Genomic DNA, 21003 nt, shown 5'->3' on the forward strand with positions numbered 1-21003 from the left:
CATTATACAGTAGGGTTATCGGAGGACCAGTAATATTTATCAGATTCCCTTATGCAACTATGAAAGTGGGTTTCTTGGTGAATGCAGGAAATAGCAAAAAACAGATATTTCTTAATTAAAAGAGCAGGTTAAAAGTATGTTTGGCACAAGCCCTATTTTATGGAGTTTTTTATTGAAAAGAAATCAATCACTGACTTGATGGGGGGGGCCCTGGGTCATAACTATTTGCTTTTGATGCCTCGGAGAATGCAGGTTGGCTTAACGAAACACATTAGGCGGATGTGATGTTACAGTGAGCTGCAGGGAAGAACCATGAGGGAAAAGGGGACGCCAGCAAAACTCTTCTCTCAGGACTAAATCGGGGAAACCTGCTAAAAACTTACATATGGGTGACTATCCTCATGGAAACTAATGTGAGTATAATGTTTTAAAAAAAAAAAAAATATTCTTAAAAATAAAACAGTATTATGATATGGGATTTTTGAATTCCTATGTTGGAGCCTAAATAAGTTCTGCTGAGAAGGGGAAGATAATATTGAAAACTACGCGCAATAATTATAACCACTGTCTTGTAAGTAGGCATTTTGGCCAAATTTGGTGAAGGCTTCCCGAATAAGCAAATATGCACTGTTTGGAGGAGTAAAAGGTTCTTTAAAGGGGAACACAAGAGAGTTTTCTCTTTTCCAATACATGGTGCTATTTGAGGAAACTGAAGATACTACACCATATTTTTGTTTTGTTATGTGTTTTCTCTTATTGCCCTAAGTGCTGTTTTACATGTGAGAATTTCGTGTACAGCTGAGAGACTGGAAAAGGACTGGCAAGAGTTAACAAATCTAGGACTAACTTTTCTTACTGTTTCCAGATGTATTTATTGTTTTGAATCTGACCTGCATGCTAAGGATCAATTGCAAACTCACTGAACAGTTATGTCCCATGTGGGCCACCTTAAAGTAGCTGCTTAAAGGGATACTGTCATGGAAAAACATTTTTTTTTCAAAATGAATCTGTTAATAGTGCTGCTCCAGCAGAATTCTGCACTGAAATCTATTTCTCAAAAGAGCAAACAGATTTTTTTATATTCAATTTTGAAATCTGACATGGGGCTAGACATTATGTCAATTTTCCAGCTGCCCCAAGTCATGTGACTTGTGCTCTGATAAACTTCAATCACTCTTTACTGCTGTACTGCAAGTTGGAGTGATATCACCCCTCCCTATTCCCCCCCCCCCCAGCAGCCAAACAAATGAACAATGGGAAGGTAACCAGATAACAGCTCCCTAACACAAGATAACAGCTGCCTGGTAGATCTAAGAACAGCACTCAATAGAAAAAAACCCATGTCCCACTGAGACACATTCAGTTACATTGAGAAGGAAAAACAGCAGCCTGCCAGAAAGCTTTTCTCTCCTAAAGTGAAGGCACAAGTCACATGACCAGGGGCAGCTGGGAAATTGGCAAAATGTCTAGCCCCATGTCAGATTTCAAAATTGAATATAAAAAATCTGTTTGCTCTTTTGAGAAATGGATTTCAGTGCAGAATTCTGCTGGAGCAGCACTATTAACTGATTCATTTTGAAAAAATTTTTTTTTCCCATGACAGTATCCCTCTAACTCAGAGTTAGAGAGCTGAAATGCAGGAAGTTGTATTCTGTTATGTTAGAATCTGCTCATTACAGCATTTATACATTCCTTGGTCATGACATCACAAGAGGGTAAAGTTCAAAGCTGACCAATAGTCCCTCAGTTTTATGCCTTGACTGTTAAATGCTGCTCAAAGTCCAAATCCTGATCAAAAATTCCAGTAGTTTAGATGATCATTGTATAAATCAGGGCTCTGGAGTCTGTAAATAAATGCTTTGACTCCTACTCCTCTGTTTTTAAATAACAGTAACACCAAAAACTCAAAAGTGTATCAAAGTAATTCAAATAAAATGTAGTGTTACTCTGCACTGGTAAAATTGGAAAGTTTGCATCATAAAGATTTATATAATTAATATAAACAAGCTGCTTTGTAGCCATGGGGCAGCCATTCAAACTGAAAAAAAAAATAGAAAAAGGCTCAGGTTACAAAGCAGGTAACAGATATGCCCTGTCCAATACAATGGTGTTTTATCTGTTAGGTGCTATGTAACCTGTGCCTTTTCTCCTTTATTTCCAGCCTGAATGGCTGCCCCCTTGGCTACACAGCAGCTTGTTTATATAAACTATAGTAGTCTTTCTGAAGCAAACACACAGCTTTTACCCATGCATGCTAACATTATATTATATGTTTAAGACATTAAAAAACTTTTGTCATTACTGTTCCTTTAATATACTAATGTATTTCCCATGTTGAATGAAATAAGTTAAGTACACAACATACACAGTATTTTATCACTGCTAAAGCTCAAAAATATAAACCACATCCTTTGGTAATTCTAAACCAAAATCAAAGTTAAACTAAATGAACCAAAAACAACTGCAAAACCGAAAAAACTTCTATATGAATATAAACTGGCATATAGTTGTGTGTATGTATATGTGTGTGTGTGTATATATATATACATACATACATATATACATATATATATACACACATGCCATGGAGAACTCCCACCACGCTCTTTTGTGCCATCTCATTTCCAAAGAGTAACTTATAGTTAATAAATTATATTCAATTTATCTCAAGTGAAATAAGTCTTATATATTTCCAAGGATAAAACCTTAAACGGGTAACACCTATTTTTCAGCAGACATTTAATGCATATGGCTTGGGCTGATCATACATTTTGCAAGGTCTTTGCAATGAAAATAATTAGATTACCAGAGCTCAAATAATCACCCTGTACGTGTACAATGAACTTCTGGGTGTATTGGGATTTAATTATCTACCTTGCAAGATGTAACTGTATAAATGATAAAAAATAATTATTCTGTAATTAAATAAAAAAGGCAAAAGGTATGTTTAGTACAATCCCTAATTATTGAACTCTTTTTAAAAAGAGAGTATACTGCCCCATTAAACAGTGCTTTGAAATTGGGAACCAATCAGACTGGTTAGACAGCTGATGGGGGCTTTCCCCTTTCATAATATTATATGTATTGACAACTTTTGGAGGAAACATATATAGAATTTTATGTGTCAATATGGAGGCCACTTTGCCCTTTAGTAACCCTGCAAATCTTAAGCTGGCCATAGACGCAAAGATCTCATCGTACGAATCGAGGATTCATACGATTTTCGGAACGTGTGTGGAGAGTCCCGACATTTTCCGTCAGGCGGAGATCGGTCGTTTGGTCGATCGGACAGGTTAGAAAATTTCTGTCGGCTGCCGATAATATTTCTGCGTGTATTGCCGGTCATACATTCAGTGGGAGACTGTCACTAGATTTGTCTATCGTACGATTGCTGTCAGGGGCAGAACATCGGCTGATCTGTTCTTTATTTGATCGGAATGGTAAGACATTGATCTGAATGGTTAGTGGCAGGTTGGGAGATGGGAAAGTCCGATCGTACGTTGATTCGTACGATTGGATCTTTGCGTCTGTGGCCAGCTTTACAAAGACTGTGACTGATAAAGGCCATGTTAAACTTCTTCTCACAAGCTGTTAACGCAAAAGTTTAAAATACAATTTGTGTTTCTTCTTGATGTCACATCCCTTTACAATGCCCTTTATTAATGCTCATAATTTATACACTTGAATATACAATCTACCCTAAGGAACACAAGACTGCATTATAAGAAACGTAAGGCAACAATATTCTGCCAACAATATAGCACAAGACAATTAATGCTATTAAGACTATTGCTACTTTTGCATACTATGTTAAAACAGTCTGAGGAGTTATTAATGGAAATACAGATCTATAATCAATACATGCTAATAAGGAGATAATATGAAGGTGGACTGCTTATACCCTGTGTTACTGTCAGACAACTTCTGCTTTCTTTTTCCACACACACTGTAGCTTGTATTGCACTATACATCTGTAACAGACATTTTCTAAACCACTTTCTACAATTAAAGGGGAACTCCGGCTTCCACGCCAAAATTTGATAAAGAGGCCCACACAACACAGAAACCCCTAATATACCCATCACAGTTACCCGTTTCTTCAAAAAGTATGAATAAATGTAATTTACTATGCTGAAATCCAGCTGGTTAACAGTTCTTCTATTTCTGCATCATTTGAAATCCTGGCAGGGAAGGAGGGACTAAAACATTGATGTTACAAATTGTAATAACTTCTCCAAAGCTTACAGACAGCATGCAGAAACTGCATAACCCACAATGCATTGCATTTTGATGTTCTGTTTCTTATTGAAACCACGTGTGCAGAGAATTGTGGGGTTTGGAGGATGCAGGCTGAGGACAGTTGTCTGTTGATACAAAGTAACAGTAGTCAGCCAGCTCAGCAGAGAGATCAGCAGGAGAGCAGGGGGCTAGGCTTAGGGAACTGTCAGAAACCATTAAAAATAATTAAAAGTCTGTATATTTTTTTTAAATGGTGTATATTGCAAAGTTGCTTGAAATTATGTTCACTTTTCAAAAAGCTTAAGTAATGTTTTTGTGGAGTTCCCCTTCAATATTTTACTCATTTACAACCTTCCTATTAGAGATTAAGATGCTCCTTTGCGCCTGCACATCAGTTGATGCAAATATTCGTGCTCTGATTTTAATCGTGCAAATTATTTCTGAAAAGGTATTGCAGCAACAAAATATTCTTCCCGCTTTAGTCTATAGGATGATGTGATTAAAGCATTATTAAAGGACATGTCCTCCCAACTCTTGCTTAAGTTTTTGCATAAGGCTAGAAAATATAGCTCTAAAACAACAGTACAAAATTTAACAACATTAATGTTTTTAAGTTTAAGGTAGCAGAAGCAGCAGATTAACAAACAGGAAGGAAACTGGCTTCTGCAACAGAAGCAGAAGTGCAGATAATGTAAACAGTCAGTCACATACTGTTTTAAAAGGCAATGACAAACTGAGCTACTGATATAAAGAAGAGACAATTCTCAGTATTGTTGATGGTGGGGGTTTATTCCAGTGTTTCGTAGCCGCAACAAATAGCAGGCAACACTTAGCACTGTGTGTCATTGCCCTAATAGAGGTGTAATTACAATGAAATGATTTCATGAACCTATACTGAATTTGTTTAGGCCTAGATTTTTCATCATTAGGCAAAAAAATATGGGTTTGATCACTTTATTGGTTAACAGAATAGAGGTTTCATCCCGTAAAATCAAATTCAGTTAGCCAATAAAGAGTTTCACTTTAACTCCACTTAAGGAAATGCAGAAACAGGGGTAATGTTCTGCAGGTTACTAAACAGTTACCTGTTCATAAGTACAGGTATAGGATCCCTTATCCGGAAACCCAATATCCAGAAAGCTCCAAATTACGGAATGGCTGTCTCCCATAGACTCCATTTTATCCAAATAATCCAAATTTTTTAAAATGATTTCCTTTTTTCTCAGTAATAATAAAACAGTATCTTGTGCTTGATCCCAACTAAGATATATTTAATCCTTATTGGAAGCAAAACCAGCCTATTGGGTTTATTTAATGTTTAAATTAATTTCTAGTAGACTTAAAGGACCAGTAACATCAAAAAAATTTTTTAAAAAATTCGTTAGAAAACAACGAAAAAAAACACCAAGACAAATTAAAATTTCAAAATTGCAAAGCGTTTATTAAGAAATAACTTACTGAAACTCCACTTCCTGTCCTCTTCTGAAACGGCGATATGGCGACCATCCATAGTGCGGTGCTGGATTTGTCCTCCCTGGCTAGCTCCCATAGGCTTCTGACAGCAGGAAGACGGTGCTGGACAGCAGACGGCTGGATGAAGAGCTGAAGTGCCCGGTGTGCTCCCGGAACATCCTTGTGCAGAGCAGCGCGCCTCTGGGGAGATCTTGCACGGACTCAGCCTCCTACTAATCCAGCCCTGCAGCAGCAGGCGATTCTTAGCGAGTGCCCCAGGCGGATGGCAGGGCACACAGACATCGCAGACATGCCCTCTGGGCGCATCTATCAGCACAGGAGCATTACATCGCAGGAGCGTTACAAGCGGTGTGGGGCTGGTGCCGGCCGGTGTCTGTGTGAGGCGCAAGAGTGAGCGCACACTAACAGCCGCACACTTTTTTCACAGGCAGCAGCAGCACTCGGCCATTCTCATGCACGGATTGCATCGCGCCGCTGCTCGGAAGCCTCCTTAGTCCCGCTCTGGAGAGAGGCTGCTGGGATTGTACCGGTTCCAAGTCGGAGCGATAGAGGCTGTCAGTGTGCGCTTACTCTTGCGCCTCACAAAGACACCGGCCGGCACCAGCCCCACACCGCTTGTAACGCTCCTGCGATGTAACGCTCCTGTGCTGATAGATGCGCCCAGAGGGGATGTCTGCGATGTCTGTGTGCCCTGCCATCCGCCTGGGGCACTCGCTAAGAATCGCCTGCTGCTGCAGGGCTGGATTAGTAGGAGGCTGAGTCCGTGCAAGATCTCCCCAGAGGCGCGCTGCTCTGCACAAGGATGTTCCGGGAGCACACCGGGCACTTTAGCTCTTCATCCAGCCGTCTGCTATCCAGCACCGTCTTCCTGCTGTCAGAAGCCTATGGGAGCTAGCCAGGGAGGACAAATCCAGCACCGCACTATGGATGGTCGCCATATCGCCGTTTCAGAAGAGGACAGGAAGTGGAGTTTCAGTAAGTTATTTCTTAATAAACGCTTTGCAATTTTGAAATTTTAATTTGTCTTGGTGTTTTTTTTCGTTGTTTTCTAACGAATTTTTTTAAAAAAAAATTTTGATGTTACTGGTCCTTTAAGGCCTGAAGACCCAAATTACAGAAAGATTCGTTATCCGGAAAACCCAAGGTCCCGAGCATTATGGATAACAGATCCCATACCTGTATATCAAATAATTACACATGTAGTCATTTAGATATTATTTTTAACACAACAACTGTAGGAGGTCTGAGTGACACAGAGGAATGGGGACCTTGAAACCATGCAGCAGCAGCAGCCTCCCCCAGAGCTCCAGTTGCAACCATGAATTACCCCTGTGGTGCCTTCTGGTACTAAAGTGTTGACTGCAGCACCAAGAACGCACTTACCCACCGCTGTGTATTGTGGGAGCGGCCCTCACTTGCCCCCTGGTGCCGCCATTCCTGCCTAGGCAACCATTACAGCCAGGGCCTATTGTGTACACTTCAAACGTTACTAACGAAGGAGCCAATGTGAATGAATAGCGATAGTGGTGGATTAAGCTATATAGAGTATTAACCCTCCCACAAACCCGCCCCCATCTCTCACTGTCAGAGACCAAAATAAAAGCATTGCGCTAACACCCAAACAAGCTTCAGTTACAGCCCGTCCGTGAATTCGGTGCATATGACTAGCCCTGCAGCACTCCAGCCAGCGACAGCATGTATCTGCAGCTCTAGTCCACATGCGGTGCGTGCAGTTCTTTCTGCTTTCTACCCAACAGAGCCATCACTCACCTCGCAGAAGCGACCGCAATACACAGAAGAGGAGAGCGCAGACACATCGTCGTCTTTCAGCATGTCCTTTAGTTCTTTTAAGTCATCTATCAAGCGGTGTGTGCTCGCTGCGGAAAGCGTAGAAGGCGATTTGTCGTTGCTGGCTAGCCCCGTTCGGGACTCTCCCTTCCCGTCCGCCATCTTCTCTCGCCTTTGCCGCGCGTAGGCAACACACACACCACACCATACAGCACACTCACTTCCAGCGTCACGTGTTTCGGCGTCTACCAGACAACGTCATCACTAGGGAGACCCGCGGGCGCGTAAGCATCTTCGGTCCGCCTAAGGTCAAGTCTCCTCCCTGTGAGACACCCTCTATCCGCGGCCATTTTGTTTGTTGACAAACTTTAATCCGAGTGTCCCTAATATCCGCTGTTTTATGATTTTGATTGAGAAATATTTGAAAGAATACCTTTGCGTAAAATCTAAATAGAATAGATTAGTTACATAATCTTTGGTAGCTAAAAGTATTTAAAAACAGCAATTTTTTTTAAAACTTGCTTTTTATTGATTTTTTAAATTGCAATCATCCAACGTTGAAAACAATGTTGGGATTACCAACAAAGACGAAAAATAAAATGTAAAAAAATCTGCTGTTTTATGAATATTTTATGAATATTTTAAATAATACTTTATCTTAAAATCTGAATAGAATAGAATTGCTAGATAATCTTTCATAGATAAACATATTTAAAAGCAAGCAAAAGATTTTAAAGGCTTCTGGTTATGCCTTGAACATGTTGGCAGATGAGGTTGAGGAATGATACATACAAGAAGGATTTATATATGTTTGGTTTGAAGACTTAGGGGCACATTTACTTAGCTCGAGTGAAGGAATAGAATAAAAAATACTTCGAATTTCGAAGTATTTTTTTGGCTACTTCGACCATCACATTGGCTTCTTTGACCTTCGACTACGACTTTGAATCGAACGATTCGAACTAAAAATCGTTCGACTATTCGACCATTCGATAGTCGATGTACTGTCACTTTAAAAAAAACTTTGCCCCCTACTTCGCCACCTAAAACCTACCGAACTTCAATATTAGCCTTTGGGGAAGGTCCCCATAGGCTTTCTAGCTAATTTGTGATCAAAGGAAAATCGGTTGATCAATGGATTAAAATTCTTTGAATCATTCGATTAGAAGGATTTAATCGTTCGAACGAATAGCGCTAAATCCTTTGACTTCGATATTCGAAGTATTTAACTTCGACAGTCGAATATCGAGGGTTAATTAACCCTCGATATTCGACCTTAAGTAAATGTGCCCCTTAAACAAATAGATTCTAATTCAGTCCTGTAGTATAAATGTACAGGTAAGTGACCTTGTTATCCCGAATGATTTGGACCAGGGGATTCTGGATAACGGATTTTACTATAATTTGGATCTTCATACTAGGAAATCGTTTAAATATTAAGTAACCCCAATATGTTGATTTTGCTGCCAGTAAGGATTAATTCTTAGTTTATATCAGGGTCCCCAACCTTTTTTACCTGTGAGCCACATTCAAGCACTGTGTGCACAAGCATGAAAAAAGTCTTTTGGGGTGCCAAATAAGGGCTGTGATTGGCTATTTAGTAGACCCTTTGTGGACTGGCAGCCTACAAAGGCTCTACTTGGCACTATACTTACTTTTTATGCAATTTAAACTTGCTTTCAAGCCTGGAAAAATAATCACCTGCTTTGAGGACCCTGAGAGCAACATCCAAGGGGTTGGAGAGCAACATGTTGCTCACGGGCTACTGGTTGGGGATCACTGGTTTAGATCAAGTACAAAAGTACTGTTTTATTATCACAGAGAAAAATGATATCATGTTAAAAATTTGGATAAAATGGAGTCTATCGGAGATGGTCTTTCTGGATAATGGTTTTCCGAATAATAGATCCCATACCGTACACTCCAATTAGAGTTTCCACCAACCTCTTTGACTTTTAATCAGACAGCCTGTTTTTTTTAAAAGGCTGTCAGGATTCCAGGATTGTGAACCAGACTGCCCAAAAGTCACCCCTGCGAGTCTGCCCCTGACATCATTACCCCAACACTTTTGTCCACCTTTTATTGCTGACAAAGGTGGCAGCTTGGGTTGCCACCTGGCTGGTATTTTACCGGCCTGGCCGGTAAAAATGATGGCTGATCCCAATGTTATTAATAGGGAAAAAAGATAAATAAATAGGAAGGCCGGTATTTTTTTCCAGAAAAGGTGGCAACCCTAGCGGCAGCCCTACCCCCAATCTCTGCCCAGATAAAGCTCACCATAGACGTAAACAAAAACATCACATTATCATGAGGTTAGTTAGGCATCTAACCATTTTCATCCAGTGTCGGACTGGGCCGGCGGTAAACCGGGAAAAAACCCAGTGGGCCCCAGCCCTCTTGGTCCTCTGCCACCCAGATCCGGTACTAGATTGGCCCCCCGAACGGAAAGAAATGTTGTGTGGAGCGGTTTGCTTGCCACTTGCGCATGCGTGCGGTGGGCCTGACGTTCGCGCATGTGCACGTTGGGCCTGTCGTTCGCACAATGCGTCTGTCATTCACACACGTGCACAAGCTTTAGCGCATGCGCACGGGGCCCCCGAGGTTCACAACCTGGTGGGCCCCGACTGCGCCAGTCCGACCCTGTTTTCATCCGACATTGGTCAGAAAATCGATTGAGCAGGTTAGAAGATTTTCATAGTTCACAGTAAAATGTATCCGTTGTCAAAATGTTTGTAGGGCCAGGCAGGCAGCTACCCACAGTTTTCCTGCCTATACTTAGATAATATCGTTTGAAATGGTGTTTTAGTTGATGGAAAAATCGTACATTTAAACGATCATTTCAAGATAAGCTTGGTCTTACAATAAAAGAAAAGATGTTTAAAAAATCACCTGTTCACATTCACTTTTTTTCTGTTCAGTTGGTTTCAGATTGTTCACCAGAAATAAAGACTTTTTCCAATCACTTTCTATTTCTGACTGTTTTTCTAATATTAAAGTATAACGTTTCATTTTTCACCTTCTTCTAAAGCTCTGCTGGGAGGGGGGGGTTGCCGAACTTTAGCTGCTCTAAATTGATACATTTGTTATCTTTGGCCCTGCTGAGTTAAATCCCTAAGTTTTATTAAAGGCAGCTGTTAGAATTGATACAATAGTTGCTGATATTCCACAGGTACTGGTAAGAAATGTATCAACTAAGGGGCAGCTTTATTAAGGGTCGAATAGGAAATTCAAATTTTTTTTGTCAAAACTCTCAAATTCGAATTGTGAATTATCCAAAATTGATTCGAATTTTAATTCAAATATCAAGCTTTATCAAACCTATACCCTGGGAATAATTCTAATTTGACCATTCGCCACCTTAAACCTACCGAGTTCATGTCAATGGGAGAGGTCCAGTGACCAATTTGAAGATGTTATTAGCCTTCCTGACATTCAAGGGTTTTTCAGAGAGAAATAACTCAATTCCAGTTGTTTAATTCAATTTGAGTTTTCGTGAAGGTAATATTAGTTCGCGTTTTAGATATTCAATTTTTTTCTTAAATAACCTCCCAGTCGAATTTCGAGTATATTCGAATTTATTAGATTTGAAAAGACTTCAGAAATCGAAGCTCCGCGAGTGCATTACCACAGGCGATTTTTCATTTTAGCAGGCGGAAGCAGAACAGTTCAGAATGCTCCTAGATCACTGCAAGAGCGGCCAGATTGAAACACTAGAGACAGCCGTTGAACTTTTTAAACTTAAATTTTGGGATATCTGATATAAGTAATTCTAAAATAACTGGACTTGCTGAGTAATCATTGAAGACGTTTCACTACTCATCCAAGCAGCTAGGATGACTAGTGAAACATCGTCAATGATTTCTCAGCAAGTCCAGTTGTTTTAGAATTATAACCTGGATGAATGAAAATCTTCATAGTTAAAGCTTATATTAAATTTTCGCGATAGTTCCTCTTTAATCTTTAGTCTTGATGAAGATCCTAGAAGGGGACTGAACTGCTGGCTTGTTCTCGTTTTAATTATAATGCAATAAAGGATACCTTTTTTTTAACTTCTTTCAAATCCCCAGTGTGCATCTATTTTTGTGAAAAAGTATTATGCATTTGGCATGAGACCTGGGTCTCAATTATTTTAGTGTGGGAGTCCTTGGCTTGCTTTGGACTTAATATGGACTTAATATATAAATATTTATACAATTATTTGCATAATTCTATGCAAAAACAAAGTTTTAAAAGCAATGTTCTTTTTTAAAAGAAGGATAGCAGATGAGGGTTTCTGTTTCATTATTTTTGTTTTCTTTTTAAGCACATATACTGTACACGCAGGCTGAATAAACAGATACTGTACAAAAGGCCATACACATACATAATAACTGCCTTTTTATTGCTCCGCTTATTTGGGCCTTTCTTACTAAAGTTTTGGCCAAAACACTATTGTTTAACCCCTTCCAAAGTGCCTTGAATGTAACTTCCAAAAGTGCTTAGAGGACCACTCTGAGAAAGCTTACACCAATTAATTTTTTGTGGGGGTTACAATCCCCTAGAGGTTTTTTTTTCTAAGTTTACAGTTTCTCATTGGACTTTACAGTCAGTTTACTGTATTTTTTATACTATGCAGAACTGAAAACAGACATGTTTTTAAATAGTGATGTTTCAAATTTCACTTTGTCCTCTCTAAAGCTTGGCTCCATGTGACTTCTATACCTCCAGCCTTTAGTGCAAATGCAGTTTAGTCATTAAAGGAACAGTAACACCAAAATATAAAAGTGCTTTAAAAGAAGGACAATGTGTTGTCCTGCACTGGTAAAACTGATGTGTTTGCTTCAGAAACACAACTAAAGCTTATATAAACAAGCATGCTTTGTAGTCATGGAGGCATCCATTCAAGCACATGATACACAGTAGATAACAGATACGTTCTGAAAAATCCCATTGTATAACCCATAAAAACCACAGAAATGTGTTCAAACTTTTATAACCTGCCAGATTTTGTAAAATGAACACCCACCCTTCATCAGGAGGGTGGGTGTTCCCCCCCGAAACGTTGATGTTTGGTGGCTGAATAAAAAGGGATAATCCCCGACTGCACTAATCGGTGTGTGTGCGGATCCGTTTCTTTTACACATTGGTTGCTAAGGGACCCGGCCGGGTCAACGGAAGGAACGCACCACCAGCTTGCAGGATTGGTGAACTACAGGTGTGCGGTAGGATAATTACATTGTAATTAAAGAATGTGGCCACAAAATGGGCGTGATCAAACATATTTTTGTCCCTCTTTCTATTTCCAAAATGTTGGGAGATATAACAGGATGACTGGAGAAAGTTTTTGGTTGAGAAAGTTCTGTCTGTCAAGACAATTAAGGAGGAAATGTAATAAAAGTCTCAAAGAGAAAAACAATTTGCCCAAATAAAAATTTGCATTTCATTTTGTAATATTCTTCCTTAGACTGTTATTGCATTGCAAAACAGTTTCCAGGTTCGCAAAAGCTATATTAAATTTGTGCAAAGAAAAATAGGCATACATTTCCCCAATTAGAGTCTGTGCTGTTGAACTGTGAGTAACAGGGTGCAAAAATTTGCACCAAATCCATTGCAAGTCAATGGGCAATTTTTATTATGTCAAATTGTGACAAATTGGCTCCTCCCTCACAGTATATTGTGGTTGAGCAATGCATTGCATGATAATTTGGGGCATGATCAGAAAATATGTAACATTCAGGTGCAAACCTGCTAACATTTGAAAAATAGATAGAGGGGTGAAAAGATATGCCGTGCTACACGCGACAGACTTTTTTGACCAAGCCCGTTTTATGTCCATACCCCCTAAGTACAAAATTTGGCAGGTTATAAAAGTATAAACACATTTTTGGGAGTTTGCCTAATTGCAGACCCCCTAGCAATGGCGAATCAGATCAATCCCAATCCTCAGATCCTGACGCCTCTGAGGAAGTTTGGATAACAAAACACGTCAGGTGTGACATCACTTCCAGTTGCGAATGGGTGGAACATAAGGTGGGAAGGATATGAGTGGGATGCCGGCAGCTCCGTTACCAGGCCGGGATTTGTGGCAAAATTTTAGGGGCAGCATGTGGCCCAGCCGCATCCTTCGGCGCACTGGGGACTCAAAGCTTTCCAGTGCTTCTGTGCCTGGGAGCGCCACTAGGCGCTAGGGCCCTGCGGCCACTGGGGAGGGCAAAGGGGAGCTGAAGCAGCCAGCACTGGGACCATCCGGGCCTCGGGGCGCTGCTTTGTCAAATCCGGCCCTGTACGTTTCTCTAAAAGCAAAAGAACTGCACCCTGGACTAAATGGCACTGCCAAGTAACTTTATAATGTGCTCTAGATTCTTTTTATGATAATAAAACAAATTACACTTTGGGCCCTGCTCTTTACTTGTTTTTATAGATTAGTTTTGGCACCTTTCTGGCTGGTTTAGGTTTTACTGTCCTTTAAATAATTACTCCAAATCCATATGTCATAAGAAATTACACTTGTAGAGGCAACAGAAACACATTCCAGGGTTTTTACAATCTGAAAAGTATTAGTCAAATTACTGCTAAGTTCATATGGTAGAATTTACAATAGAGGCACTGGATACTTGCCACTAAGTCCATTGGTGGACCTAAATATAGCTCTGGGTAGAACTATGGACTTGGAACCAAGCTGTGCTGTCTTTTGCCTCTAGAGCAGCTATTCACCTGGTGATGGTTAGCTTTTCAGTTGCAGAGGACCACTAAACCCCAGGTTCTTGCCACATACCAGATAAACCATATACCTCTCAATGTGATATTAGAGAAAATTATTTAACTCCACTCTCCCTTAAAGTTAACCCTGCTGTATAATAAGCACCATGGTATGTGCTCTCTTCCCTCTTTGCATCACCAAACAGTGCACACAGACAGGCAGGGTCGGACTGGGCTGGTGGGACACTGGGAAAAAACCTGTGAGCCCCGTCGCTGCCGACGAATATCCAAGTCTACCTGCCGACATCGGTCGGCTCTTTTCCCACAATACATGCACCGAATATTGTACGAAAATTCGCTTCCTACGATATTATCTGTGCATCTATGACCACCTTTAGTTATATCTATATTCAGACACCACAAAGCAACCACAACATGTACCCAGTAGAGGTAAATGAAGGCATTATTAAAGTCACATTTAAAAATGTTATAGACTGTTTTTATTAACAATGTTTATCACAATACATTACATTTTTTGTTTTTCTAATGCAAATAAATAGCATGTTCATATCTGTGATATCAGTTTGTGTTAAAATCTGCATAGAATGAGCTTACTTAAAAGAAAAATATATAGTTATGGTACATGGCACTTAGATATGCATATGAGCAAACTCAGACCTGTGTCTTAAAGCTACCTCTGAAACCATAAAAAATGAGTGGTAGCTTAGCACCAGTGGGAGTCCAGCAAGTTCCCAACCATGCTTAAAGGAATAGTAACACCAAAAAATTAAAGTGTTTTAAAGTAATGAAAATATCATGTAGTGTTGCCCTGCACTGGTAAAACTGATCTATTTGCTTCAGAAACACTACTATAGTTCATATAAACAAGCTGCTGTGTAGCAATTGTGGAAACTGAAAAAAGGCTAAATGCCACAGGTTATATAGTGGATAACAAATAATACATTATGTTCTACAGAGCTTATCTGCTTTCTGCTGTGTAACCTGAGCCTTTTCTCCTTTGAATGGCTGCCCCCATTGCTACACAGCAGCTTATTTACAGTATGTAAACAATAGTAGAGTTTCTGAAGCAAACAGCAGTTTTACCAGTGCAGGGCAACACTGCATTATATTTTTATTACTTTAAAACACATTTTTTTATGTTACTGTTCCTTTAAGCTCATATTCAATACATCCTCTGGTTAACAGTGCTACTAATAAATATACTTTGCAGGAGAACATTAAAGAATTTCTGTTGACTCGTCATTGTATGGTCCAATACCAACATGTAAAAAACTTGCTGCACTAAAAAATACTTTTAAGATTAAAGTTCAGTAACCAAAAGTAGAAATCATTGTTTAGGAGACCCTACCAGAATGATATCTTTTTGCATACCTTTATGCTGAATATTTAAAAGGAGAAGCCCTGTACTTTGAATTTCATATAATTTTAAGCAGAAAATGGATATCTTCTTTGAACCTTGGTGAAAAAGCATATGATAAAATTTGGATGGTGGATATATTTCTTGCCTACATAAAATAATTTGGACAATGATGTACATTGAAACAACTTGTTTAAACAATGTAACTACACTAAAAAAAAGCAGTTAGAATGGCATGTAGGTCTGTAATCCCATCAACATTTACTAAAATGTTTTTTTTTCTAGCCATTTCATAGCCATATACAGTAGATGAGAAGCTCAGTGTATTACATTGTATTGCTTTGCATTCTGGTTATGTGAGTCTCCCAAAAACTTTACATAAAGAGACACAGTTTTAAACATTAGAGAAACCCCACCTTATTGGTGGGAAACCATCAAAGCTATAATAAACAAAAAAATATCTCTTGCTTGCCACTTTTGCAGTATGGGGGAAAACATTCACCAACACATTCAAATATAATGTCAAGTTGAACTTAAAGCACTCATGCAACAAAATAAAGTATACAATTTGGCAATGGTTTTAGAAAACAAACAACAACTGTATCCATAATAATAAAGAAATGCAAGAATGTACTAAACTATTGCACAGTACTTTGCTGTAATAAAACGTGCATAAAATGTCATAATTCTGCATAGCACTTCTAAAGCAATCATACATATATAAAAACACTGCATCTGTAAAGCAAATTCTTTGCTGTTCAAAACTCAAATTTGCTGGAGTTGCACAGAATGTAGCAGCATGTAAATATTGGAGCTCTCATATGTCTGCTTAAAAGAAAGCAAGATTACATCACAAGGAAAAAATATATTTTTGGAGTACTATTTGCAGGTCAACTTGGCTTTGAAAATGAAGTGCAAACAGCAATTGCAACCCTGAAAAACATTGCATTGTCCAGAACCAGAAGTATGCAACTTGTGGCCAGTCAGCTGTTGTTGCTCTGTAACTAACAGGAGTATGAAGAGCTACTATTCAAGAACAGCTGGGAGGCCACATATTGGACATTCCTGTTCTGCACAAATGTTGAAGGAGATACTGCAGTATAAAAAGGAACATAGACCCTTCACATTTTCATTTTGTTCTTGCAAAAAAAAAGCAAATAGAGACAGATTTTTCTGCAGAAGGCCACTATTTCTTTTAGTGCTAAATATAAGATGGTTTGGAGTTTCAAACTGTCTTTAATTTTATTTGTCATCCCTGTTATCCCAAATTAATGTCATGAAATAGAATTGATCTCATACGAAAGTTTATGTTTCTGATAAAAACTCTGATTCGATGTTTACTGTAATCTTGTGCTTCATCTTGACTTAAGGTGAGTGATTGGTAGTGGGTGTGCTTCTGTGTTAAATACCCAGTCTTCTAGTGAAAGTAGATCATCTTCTGAAAACAGCAGGTAGAGGTATCTGTAAAATATATAATAAAAAATAATTGATGATTTGTAAAGAGATTTTTTGTGGGGGGATCTTTTCCTATGTCGCCAGTATACCAAGAGCACAATCTCAGTAGAATTGAACATTTGTTTTACTGCTATTTTGTGTACTTTGTTTGGCAAATTAATGTATGCACATTCCAAAAAATCATACATATGGCAGCTAAACCTGCATGTTTGCTATATGTTAAACAGTTGGGTCATAGGTAAGCACAAGTGTGTCTGTGTGTGTGGCACATATGCCCTTCAAAAAAATCTGAAGAGAAAATGTTTATGCCTGCAGAGAGAGACATACAAAACACTACCCTCCATATGTAATAAAAGGCACTGGTGTGTTTGCTTCAGAAAGACTACTATAGATTAAAGAAACAAGCTGGAGAAAAGGCACAGGATACACATCGGATAACAGATGAGCTCTCTAGAATACAATGGGATTTGTAAGAACTTATCTGTTATCTATTGTGTATCCTGCTTGAATGGCTGCCATCATGGCTAAACAGCAGCTTGTTTATATAATCTATAGTTGTGTTAATAGAGAAAACATACCAGTTTTACCAATGTAGAGCAATCGTGCATTATATTGTCATTCATTTAAGACACCTTCATTTTTTGGTGTTACTATTGCTATAAGCTGCAAATGAATAAGTAATACCTTCACAAAAGCTTGGAAGTGATAAAGCAAATGGGGAAAAACATATCCATCTTCAAAAATTTCTATTAGGTGATCTCATAGGTAAAAAAAGTAATAGTGTGTGTCTTTTTAAAAGGGGGCTGATATAGCCTATGATTGAGTTGCTGGGCTATGGGGTTTAAGCCTGACCAAGATGTTATCTACTGTACGTGTACTTTATATGTTCTCTCTGTGCTTGTGTGGAAATCACACACACATAGGCAGCTTAATAATGAAACTGACCATTGTATGCATGTGTGCATATAGTATGGATCTTAGACTGTAAGTTCCAGTGGGACAGGTATTGGGCATCATGAACAATCTCTGTAAAGTGTTGCATAGCATGTTGGTGCTATAATAAGAAAGAAGAATAATAAACAAAACATCAGGAATGCAAAATCTTTTTTGGCTTCTGATTTTTCTAATGACTAATGATGGGAGATCAAACAGCAGTGGTACCTCAGCAATGCACTTAAGGTATTAAGAGGTATTAAAAATAAAACTTTATTGCTAAGGATTACATTGCTTTCTATACTGCCTCATTAGTAATGCCTAATCTCATCTCCTATCTGTTCATATAATTAGATTCACTTGAGATAGTAGATGCCAATTCTTTACTATATACTCAACATAATATTGTGGTTAGTGAATATATAGAAATAGTCATAATATCCAATTTAGGAACATTCCATGCATCCAAATGGCATCATTCTTTTCCATCCCAGAAGAAGTGAAGCTGCGTCTACTTTTGTTTCTTTATCTCCCAATGCCCAAGTTTTGAAAGACAAGCTGTCTATCAAAACTGCCCCCCAATGTGCAATACATGCACAGATAGTTACACTTAGTTACAGTATGCTTGAAATCAGTTAGACTGCCAACCATATGTCTGCCAGGGCAACATTTTGTGCCCTGTTTCCTACCAAAAAATACTTTGATGATTTTAGGGCTCCAGCTTGTTACAGTTGTACCACCTCTAGCCACTCTGGTACTGTGCTCTAACTAGCTGTTACCTATTTAACACAATGCACACTGTTGTGGTGCCTAGCTGCCTGGGGATGTTCTGATTGGAGCACGGTTATATGGAAAAAACTATCAATAGAGTAAAGACAGCAACAATTAGGTATGTCTTCTTCTAGTCTGTATAGAAGAATACCATAAATCTATGCCTGCATAAATATTGCCCTGTACAAGGAATGGGAATTTAGCAAGAACTTTTAGGTTACTGGGACCCTTTATTTTGTTGAGTTAGCCTCACTATTAACAAGAAGTCATTCAAATCATGTAAATATAGTTTATTTAACAGTACATTTTTGTGACAATACTTACTTTAATGTTTCTGACATGAAAAAGCTTTGCTGAACATTGTCGTGGTTTGGACTCGTGCTATAAACATCCCTGATGCCTGAAAATCCACTTTCTATCCTGCAATATTTCTCTAGCGCCTGATAAAAGAATACATATTAATAGAATACATATTATCAGTGCGATAGCCAGATTGTAGTATTTGTGTTGTTATTTAAGATGCCAACTGTAACAAAGCAATAAACAGGTAAACACCCATCTTTCTAGTTGGTAATAGACCTATTCTGGCCTCAGCTAGCACTTGCATAACTCAATGGATTAATCACTGCTGTCAGGTAAATTCACGACAGCCATCTTCTGGGTCTTCGGTAATCTGAGATTGAGACCGGCGAAGTGGCGCAGTCGCATCTGCTCCGTGGGGTAAGTTAAAAGTTTGGGGCATTTCCTGTGTGGGGCAGCTAGGCTGGAGGGGAGGAGGGAGGGGGATCTACATAGCGTAGGGGGTTAGGGTTTTTTTTAGTTAAGGGTTGAATTTTCCTTTAAGCAGAAGACAAATTCAATGGTGCTTGGCACCAGCATACAGCAGTGAAAGAAGCATGTTTAAACAAAAGTACCTTCAGTGAATAGTGTCAATAAGCTTAACATATGTGTCATGTTATTGAGTCCTGATCAAGCTTGCAGCTAGTTGCTCTTATTTTATAGTGCTGCAACTGCACTTTTACAGAATTTGGACGCAATGATGTGAAATTTCAACATCAAAACTAAAAATCTCTAAGCCTTTTCTAAAAGCAATTGCCAAACATATAATTATCTTGAAATGATCTTTACCTGTACAATCTCCCAGCCCCATTCTCTGTATTTGGGATTGTGCGTTAACCTCCATAAGTAAACATAACTTTCAGCCACTTCTGGCCGTAACAAGTAATATCTTTCACTTAATCGTGATGCTGTGGCTTCAGCTCCAAAGTCAAACCTGAAAACTTCAGGTCCCAGCTTGGTATCTAAAAAAAATACATTAAGACATTTTCTTTAAACAGGGCTGCAAACTATCACTAAGCAGAATTTACAATTATTTTTTATAATTATATATATTTTATCAGTTATTCATGGCTTGTGTATTTACAGTCATAATTTAACGTTATGGGCCTCTTTTTAATAGCACAGGACAAGCTGCAATGGGCACAAATCATCATATTCGTGGGACCCAAACCACAGGGTCTGCTTTCTCAGTAGTTCAGAGAATTCCCCACTGCTCTCCTACTTGAGAGCTTGCGGGCGAGGCGTTTGGGGAGGGGAAATGTGACAGGGAGGTGAGCAGGGAACAGGAGAGGCAGGCGAGTGGGTAAGCTTCCGTTACGCATCAGGCCCCTTAGCGTATTTTGATGCGGGAGACGGCAAATAAAGACCTATAAGCAAGCCTATGATTAAGTGTCCTAGTGACGCGAAACACGTCAGGCAAGAGATGATCGTATAAATAAAGTATCTATTTTTTATCTACAAATCTTGGTCTGATCTATACGTGAGTTACCAGTGTGCCCTGCACCTATATTTACTTTTTAAATAAGGATCTATATACCTAGTTTTGTTTTTACATTGTTTGCTTTTAGATATTTTAAACTGACAATATATTCAACTGATGCTATTGATATATGTGAATACATTTATCAGTGAAACTTTTTTCAGGAAAACCATGAGCAAGCTAAGCCTTAAAAGATTAGCATTCACAGGACCTGTCACCTAAGTAAAGCAAAATAAACATCATTTACACTATATACTGTACATTGTTTCAATCATATTTTTTTTTTAGTCTTGGAATTCACAATCACAGCATGCAGGCAGGCGCAGTGTCAGAACTAGGGGTAGGCAGACGAGGCATATACTTAGGGCGCAAGTTGGGAGGGCGCTAGGTATGGATGTTCTCTGCTGCCTACCCCTAGTCCAGTCCACTGTCTTGGCTCTCCTCACTACTGCTGCTCGTAATGAGAGAG

At 39.0% G+C, this 21003-nt stretch overlaps 2 protein-coding genes across 4 annotated transcripts in view; both read right to left on the bottom strand.

Moving 5' to 3' along the window:
* Window positions 1–7835, bottom strand: part of rlf.S (rearranged L-myc fusion S homeolog) — a 29418-nt gene extending 21583 nt beyond the window's left edge. Inside the window, exon 1 of one of the 2 annotated variants that reach the window (XM_018249586.2) lies at window positions 7483–7835. In XM_018249586.2, the coding sequence (XP_018105075.1) occupies window positions 7483–7662 (180 nt within the window). In that variant the 5' untranslated portion in view covers window positions 7663–7835. Of the gene's footprint in view, window positions 1–7095; window positions 7226–7482 lie in introns of those variants that run through there. The other variant, XM_018249587.2, reaches the window with a different exon arrangement.
* A 6820-nt stretch (window positions 7836–14655) lies between these two features.
* Window positions 14656–21003, bottom strand: part of man1c1.S (mannosidase, alpha, class 1C, member 1 S homeolog) — a 65905-nt gene continuing 59557 nt past the window's right edge. Inside the window, exons 11-13 of one of the 2 annotated variants that reach the window (XM_018248182.2) lie at window positions 19844–20016; window positions 19040–19155; window positions 15917–17017 (exon numbers count right to left, since the gene is read on the bottom strand). In XM_018248182.2, coding sequence (XP_018103671.1) covers window positions 16912–17017; window positions 19040–19155; window positions 19844–20016 — 395 coding nt within the window. In that variant the 3' untranslated portion in view covers window positions 15917–16911. 2 annotated transcript variants of the gene reach the window in all.

This window comes from Xenopus laevis, chromosome 2S, assembly GCF_017654675.1.
Source record: "Xenopus laevis strain J_2021 chromosome 2S, Xenopus_laevis_v10.1, whole genome shotgun sequence".
NCBI lineage: Eukaryota > Metazoa > Chordata > Amphibia > Anura > Pipidae > Xenopus > Xenopus laevis.